This window comes from Monopterus albus, unplaced genomic scaffold, assembly GCF_001952655.1.
Source record: "Monopterus albus unplaced genomic scaffold, M_albus_1.0 scaffold78.1, whole genome shotgun sequence".
NCBI lineage: Eukaryota > Metazoa > Chordata > Actinopteri > Synbranchiformes > Synbranchidae > Monopterus > Monopterus albus.
The window spans coordinates 925,818-933,946 of NW_018127958.1; the positions used below are offsets into that span (position 1 = coordinate 925,818).

Here is an 8,129-nt window from a genome sequence, read left to right on the forward strand (position 1 = left end):
AGACAGTTTCAATTTGGAAACAACAATGTGAAGCTAAATCTTAAAAAAAAAAGCTGAAAAACACTCTTGTTAGCCTTATCTTTGTTGTTTAATCTTCATGTAACACCTGTAATAGGTTTATTAACCTGTAGACACAAATAGCCATATATTTAAAAACATGAAACGTCAGCATTTTTCTATCTGTTGTAGAATAGGTTTGAAATAAAACATCTGAAATGCACAATGCACAGTGTGCCATCTTCAGTCCCGCAAAGCTAGTTATACTTATAGCATTTAAATATGATTTTTTTTTTGTTACATTTAATTTTTACATTTGTCTTATTAATTTGACTTAGAATGACAGAGAAAGGGCAAAGTACAGGTACAATGGTAATTGCCATTTAAAATGCTAGTTCTTTGTAATGAAACCACAGACATATATTGCCATCTAGTGGTTAAGAGAGATAAAGAATGGATGGATCAGGACAAATGACCAGAAAAGGGGAAATACATACATCTTTCTTTTTTCCTCCCCCATGATGTTTACATAAATATGTGAAACAAAGAGTTTAATCAGTACCTTGACAGCCCAGAAATGTTCAGTGCACGTACTGTAGGAAATTAATATATTTCATCAACAATGTATTTTTGTTCACTGTGTGAATTCAAGTCTCTACATGTTCTGAGAATTTATACATATGTTACTTTAACATCTTTTGTACCAGTTTCAAAATAAACACAATACACATTATCACAGCCTAATCTCAAAAACCAGGCACGTTTTGTTCATTGCAGTTTTAATTAAAAACTAAAATGCAACAAAAAATTCAAGGGGAAAAATCCTGTCCATCTTTTTTGCTCCTCCATCCTCCTCTAACTCTTCATCCCTCTGTTTCTTCCCCATGTCATCCTTCTTGGGTGGTGCGAGCCTCACACTGGTGTGTAATAGCGTGCTGTCAGCGTGGGCTGCAGCGAGGTGTGGGGAGGAGAGCGCTGCGCCTCAGATGAGATATGTGACTGGCATGCTAACACACAGTTTTATATGAGGAAAAAGCGAGCGACAGGGCCCACACTTCTCCTCACTATAGGCCTTTGATTAAAGCTCCCTCAGTACACACATGTGCACACTTCCAAAAACCACACATAGTAGTGTACATACAGTATGTGCACCTGCACAGATTTTAAATAAATTGCAGCATCCACACGCACACATTCTCCCATCGTGGGTGATGTTGTTTTGACCTAAGCCAGGTAGTCTTGTCCATTATAGAGTTGATAGGAGGATTTGGTCATGTTGATTCTAGACTGCCTTAAATAACTGGAGTGTTTTCCCTGAGTCACACAAGTGAACAGGAGCTCTCAACTTTATTCGCCAGTTTTATCAACTGCACATAAACCTTCACACACACACACACACACACACACACACACAAACCCCAAAGTCAAACTCACAAACAGTGAGTGTGTATGGATGAGCACAGACAAAATCATAGATTTAAAAGTACAGCTAGTCCCTGTGCAACTCAGCTTCAGCTTAAATTATCATTTTACATTCTAGTTTGGCCTCAGGGTTTGTCTCAAAGTGTGTCTTGTCAGATGGACGGAAGGAAAAATAGTTTGATTTTGGATGCGCAGCATCACAAGACAATGCACTGTCAACAGCTTTCCAGTAAAGCCTGGAGTACAAGTTATATGTCACTGACCAATGGAACACGATGACTCTCACAGAGGAAGTAATGGACAAACCTCACTCTGTGTTACTGCACGTGGCGAAACCATAGTGAAATGCATTTCCCTCAGTTTATCATCATCTGCCTTTCTAGCTTGTTTTCCTACAGAATGAGATATGAAAGAAATCAACTTTTGTCTTTTATCAAATATCTACTGAATTTATTTTTGTGTCTGTAGCAACAAATCAATTTTCTACTTCTTACACTATCTTATAAAAACAAGAAAAAGAATGAATGTATGGTATGCATACTGTGTCACTCTATAAACTAGAACATGTAGAGTAAATAGTGCATTTACAGGTGGTTCCCTGCTGTATTTTCTCCCTTGACAGCAAGAGGATGCTACTGCTCCATACCATACTGTTGAGTAAACCCCTCGCTGTATGTTAATGTATTTCAATTAGTCCACACTGATCAGTTCATTACAGTTTTCACAGGTTCTTCAAAATTGCAATATATCCAATTTATAAATTAAGAAATGTATACATTATTAACACAAACCAACATTTAAAAAAATCCACAATAGATTCAAGAAACTGGTAAAGATGTGTCAAATATAATTGATAAGGCCATTTGCCATCTATTTGACTATACATGTATACAATAAGTTATTTTATTTACATTCCCTTTTGTATCTAACATTATGTCTTTATTAGTACTTATAAATTACACCTCTGCTGTGCTCATATTAACCTTGGCCATACACTACAACACCTTTTTGTATATTATGTTTAAGCTGCTAGAGCATTGTGTAAATTATATGCATTCATAGTTCAGTATAAAAATACAAACCACTAGCTTTTCCACAAATCTGTAAGAAAAGTTATATCTTCTGTACAATCCATAATGGGTTTTTAACTAAAATATAGAAAGGTTTAAGTTTTAATTTGATGCCAACTCTCCATTGTTGTTTCTTAGATTGTACATTTACATTATCAGACAAATACAAGTAATGAGCTGTATTTGAAGAATCACGTGGACCGAGGGCATTATCTGCACATCTGTGCCCAATCAAGCATATTATACAATAAAACCTACAGTTTAAAAATATGGCACACTTCTTAGTATTTTCTTTTTAATTAGGGTTGCTATTATTTTCACTTGCATGCACTGTATCTTAGTGGAATGAATGAGTTCATACTACACTGAAAATCAATATATTGACTTTAGGTGTCCATAAAGATGCATGTTTTGATAAACCTAGTGTGGCGTTATATTAGTTCCTTTAATTTAAAAGTGACATATTGATGTTTGAAAGTGCTGCACATGGCAGTTTTAATTGTATCTTAGTAATTGATGTAACACCATCAGGTGTCACAGGGGGAAGAACTGGGGTAATTTTCATCTTTTGTTTTTTTTTTTATACCATTACTGGGATGATGAAGCATGCTCATGCCATGTCAGTTTTTTTCACAGAGGAAAGCCAGGGTTCTGTCTGCGAGGAAGACAAGGGGCTGGCTGGAGGACATGGAGGCTGGGGAAAATGTTTATATATCTCTGGGGCAGGACCCGGTGGGGGCGATGGCATGGGAGTGTCTGGAGAAGCTGCGGGATGAGAGGCAGGGTCAGAGAAGTCTGGTATTTACCTTTGCCTATTTAAAAATAGTGGTATTTTATGACAAAAGATATAAACTTTGCTCAAATATTTCTTGTGGGTCAGTTGGTTTGAGCTTATCTGAGTTGATGTATGTTTTGGGATTGCATGCATTTCTCTCAGTTGTGACATTTGTGGTTCTTACCTTTCTGGGGAGTGTGAGCAACAGGCATGGTGCTAATGACCAGTGTGTGTCCGGTCACAGGGTCCTGGGCCAGCTGGGTGTGTGTTGAGTTGTGCATGTGTGTCAGCTCTGTTGTTAAGCCTGAACACATAACAGAAGTGATAGTGTTAGGATTGTGATCAGCTAACAGCAAGCAAGATGTTTTTCCACCACATCTCAGCTGTTATTTAATCAGGTGACATTTAAGAGCTCTCGCACTAAATGAAAACACAGATTTGCGTCTTGCCCTATGTGACATTTCACCAAACAAGCCCTTAGCACACCAAAAAGAAGTGTTTTTTTTTTTTTTTTACTTGCATGAACAAGAATATGATTTGGAGCTTTTAATCAAGTGAGTGAGTCGAGTTTTACAAATTCAAGCTGATTTTATTTCAGCCCATATCTTCAAATATTGACATGTGTGCATGTTTATGATAGTAGCTGCGTTAGGCCTGCCTGCATTACTAAATTTAAATGGCGAAGAAGTCTATGTAAGCAGCTCGGCAGCATGCACAACTAAGCTAGTACTGTATGTGTATCCATGTCACTCATGTTACAGCACAACTGGTCACTGGATTTCACAAAGTGATATGTCAAAAAGGGACAGAAACCTCAAATTTTGTGTTTTGATATGATGTATAAAGATGTAATTTCCATTTCTTAATAGTATGGTTTGTTTCGCTAGTTGCTTGATTAAGTATGTACTATATGTCTGCAACACAGTTGTTTTAAATATAATCTTAATACATTTTTTAGTTTTACATTCTCATAGGATGTTAAAAAATAAAACATGCTGCTGTTAGGTTCAGATGTTCGAGTTGTTTCTGTACTTTACTTTGATGCCTGTGCTTGAGGTTTTAGTTTTTGTTTTTTTTTGCTTTTTCTTTTTAATGTAGTCTAGGTTTAACTTTAGACTTCCTTATGCTATATGTCTGCTAGAAGCATCTCAAGCAGGAAGTTCTCTGTCTTGGCTTTGTCTAACATTCATTAGCATTATATAAAAATATACCTTTTTTCTGCTGAACTTTTAATCATTGTCTGTATACAGGAAAACTTTGCTGAACAGTGTTTTTTTTTTTCTTTGCTTCATATGTGCATGATTCCGCACATTTACAACTGAAGGGTTCTACCTGAGTATTTGCTGGTCTTTTGAAGGGCTCCCTATTTTCCTTTCTGTTGGTTTACAAGCATAGACATGGGACCAGTCTCACCTCCCAGCAGCATTTCATGCAGCAAGTTGTCTATCTTGACCAGACCACAAAGCTTAATGAAGTGGAGCTGTTCGATCATCTGCCAGGTGATGCTCTGCAGGGTGGGCAACAGGAGTAACAGCTCTCCAAAACGACCCCTGGAGTCATACTGACGGTCATTAATGTAGTCTTCCAGACTCATTTGAACCTGTACACACACACAAAAACAATGCCTAGTATCAGCAAACTGTTTTTGTCCTTATAATCTGACTGATATATTAGTGACAAATGTGTAAAAATATAAAGCATAATAAACTTCATATACTGTGAATTATTAAAGAACCTGTTAGACTGTAGCCCAAATGCTCGACCTACCTGCAGTCGTATGGCCTTGATTTTTGCAGGATCCTGCAAAGACTTTGCATCTGCAGATTGGGAGGCAAAAATGAAAGTGAAGGTTGGATTAAGTGAGGGTAGGTGGAAGGAGTTGAAAGAGAGAGTGAGAAAAATAAACAGAAAAATCAAGAATGGTATTGAGGATATGAGTGGAATTGATGGAATGATTAAGGCCAAACTGGGGCATGAAAGCAAAATAAAATTTGGCAGAAAAAAGTGTGTGTTGGGGGGTAACACAAGAGGGGGCAGTGATTGAACATGCTAGACCATGGAGATGTTTAAAAAAAGAGATGCAAGGCTTGTGATACAACTTTAAGGGGAACAATAACCCTATGGATCGGCAAAGGGTGGGAAGGTAGTTTAGGAAAAGAGGAATGTGGAAAGAAAGGGCTATGGCTATCAAACAAGGCTGATGTTTTTGGTTTTACAGTTCATAGTATTGTGTTTTTGCCTTTCTGATTTCTTACCTAAGCAACTACGTATATTATGATATGTTTGTAGGTCATAATATAATAATCACTTTTATTTGGCCGAGTATGTTACACACACAACTGTAATAATATTTACACATACTTTAGTGTTACATACAGTGAGTCTGTGCTAAGGTTATTACCAGTGCCAGTTTCCAAAACCTTATCCATATCCTGCTCAAGTAATTTCCATAACCTGTACTGCTGTAGTTCAAACATACAGACAATACTGTACATCCTGAATGGAAAAGCACAGACAAGCAAGTAGGGAAACCACTCATCCCCAGGAAGAATGGATGTTACTAGCATTTGTTATGTTACAAATCACCTGAATGCTAAAATAGCTAAAAAAAAAATGTATTACCTGGGTCAAAGAAGACAATAGCCTTGAGCGCTGCATATTCATTGTCATCTATTTGAATATCCTGAAAGGGTTGAACCAGCTCATCCAGCACTCGGTTAGCCACCCTGCATATCTCTGGTTCAGGGGTGTTTCTCTGGATCACACAGTCATTACCTGCAGGCAAAGAGAGCACTGGTCAGTGGCTGTGTTGAGGGGAGCTGACTGGGAGTGAAATATCTGTCAGGAATGCTTTCGTGTGCTGAGGTTGAGGGGGATAGTTTTAGCCATCAGAAATAGAAACTCAGTCTTATTAACTTGTTATTCCTACTTAAGCATTTCAGTGTAGCTTATGATAAAGGGATGTTGGTAGGTCCTAAAGAATGTATGTGTCTGAGTGCTTGAGTGTATGTGACTGACAGATCTGCCCTATAATATGATGTTGGCGCATGCCCCGAATATGAGTAATGCAGTATGCATTCTAGTGGTCAACATGTACCTAAAAGCAGGAAGTCCTTGTATGGCAATGACCTTTTAGCGACCCCGAGCAAAAGATGTTCACCTGCATGAGCCCTGAGTAAGCTAACCTGGAGACAAAGGCGCGCACACACACAGTTAAACAAAGAACACAAACAGTACAATAACACACAGGGGGCAAATAATCACAAAGGGGGAAACAGTTGTAGTGTAGTATTTTATATTTAGTGGTCTTTGTTAGTTAATTTAAAGCACAACAATCAGTCATTGGTTCAGATATTGCATACACCTCCAAGTTTACTTGGTTGAATAAGGAGAATTTTTTTCATTTCAAACTGAAAAATTAACCCCTTTTAGAGCACGAACCACAGTCACACAACCACAAAATATGAACACAACCAATATGGACACACGGTGCTTCAAATCTATATTTAACAAAAGTACTTGAGTTTGAAAGGTATTTGTTTTAACTTTGTTTCTAAAAATAAACAGAAGATTAAAATATGAAAGAGACTGACTGCATGCAGTCAACAGACTGCTGATTGTGCATCATAGCCCTGTTACCTGGTCATCCAGTGGTAGCTCTCCAAAGGCTGGGATATATTTGGCCCATTCCACCAATATCAGTAACTGCTGTCTCATCGAATCACACACATCCCCAAGAGTGGCTGACTTGTGCTCTGATATGTCTGCCATTCCAGCTGGGGCTGTGATCTGAAGAAAAAACTGGCTCACAAACTGTGACACTGAACTTGTCTGTGTCTGCAGTTCTGTCATGCACATAATGGGCTGACATATAAGGCTACAGTAGCATTAGCTCACATACTGCACAACTATTTGTCAGTAGGAAGATGTGCAAGTCACATGGAAGATTGTCACCTGTTGGGACAGAGATTCAGCTTGGGCCATAATAGTAATAGGTGGCAGGTCTTGGGCGTCAGAGATGCTTCTCCGGGAGCTTATCCGATCTCTCTCATTCTGTACAGCTAAAACATGACAGACAGCTGAAGTTACTGTATGTGTGTCTGTGTGTGTGTGTGTGAAACTATTAGAAAACCAAGAGGAACACTGAAGAAACAGCGCCTTCTGCGCCCTGCTTATTATAAAAAATGAACTGATTTTCACACAGGAGTATGTCTCGCTAATATTTAAGTCACTCTCCTGGTTTATTGTTTTCAATAATTTCCTTATGTTGGTAGTCAGGAGTGTTGAGAGCCTGGAAATAATAAATCCAGAATGCAAACATTGATAGGAGACACTAGGGCAGTTAATATTTAGGAACAGTTAGAGGAGTCAAATGTTAACCAGTTGCAATCCAGAACATGTGAAATAACCAATGATGTGGTGTCATAAAACTCTGTGTCAAGGTCACACCCCTCACCGATTTTATGACTGAGCCAATTACAACAGTCTCGATGCAGCTTTCAGATGCACATGGCAGCTTTTGTTTCAGTGAATGTAGCTTTAAACCTGTGCCTTGTCTCGGTGGCAAAAATGAAAACTAAACTATATCAAACATATATAAACATACAAATTACTTACTGTCTACAGCATAATGTAATAACAAGATTCCAGTTTATATAATTTCTACATCTCAACGGTTTCAGTATTGAAGCAAATAAAACATTTTTGGTCACAAGATAAAACAATTCAGTCTTCTGTACTGTCTGCTACTTCTCCACTTTCTTTCTTATCCATGGGGCAGGAAGAAAGTTTCCATACCTTCTTTTTTCATGCCAGCTCTGAAACATTTGTTGAGTCTGCAGAAACGACATTGATTCCTCTTATCT

General features: G+C 38.0%; 1 protein-coding gene across 1 annotated transcript in view; it reads right to left on the reverse strand.

The window, feature by feature from the left end:
- Positions 1-3,099: 3,099 nt before the first annotated feature.
- The window catches only part of hnf4g (hepatocyte nuclear factor 4, gamma), a 6,952-nt gene continuing 1,922 nt past the window's right edge, over positions 3,100-8,129 (reverse strand). The window contains exons 4-12 of the mRNA XM_020606482.1: positions 8,062-8,129; positions 7,219-7,325; positions 6,904-7,053; positions 6,362-6,449; positions 5,887-6,039; positions 5,032-5,081; positions 4,678-4,864; positions 3,449-3,568; positions 3,100-3,254 (exon numbers count right to left, since the gene is read on the reverse strand). The exon at positions 8,062-8,129 is cut by the window's right edge and continues 14 nt beyond it. Of these exons, the coding sequence (XP_020462138.1) occupies positions 3,100-3,254; positions 3,449-3,568; positions 4,678-4,864; positions 5,032-5,081; positions 5,887-6,039; positions 6,362-6,449; positions 6,904-7,053; positions 7,219-7,325; positions 8,062-8,129 (1,078 nt within the window). The remainder of the gene's footprint in view (positions 3,255-3,448; positions 3,569-4,677; positions 4,865-5,031; positions 5,082-5,886; positions 6,040-6,361; positions 6,450-6,903; positions 7,054-7,218; positions 7,326-8,061) is intronic.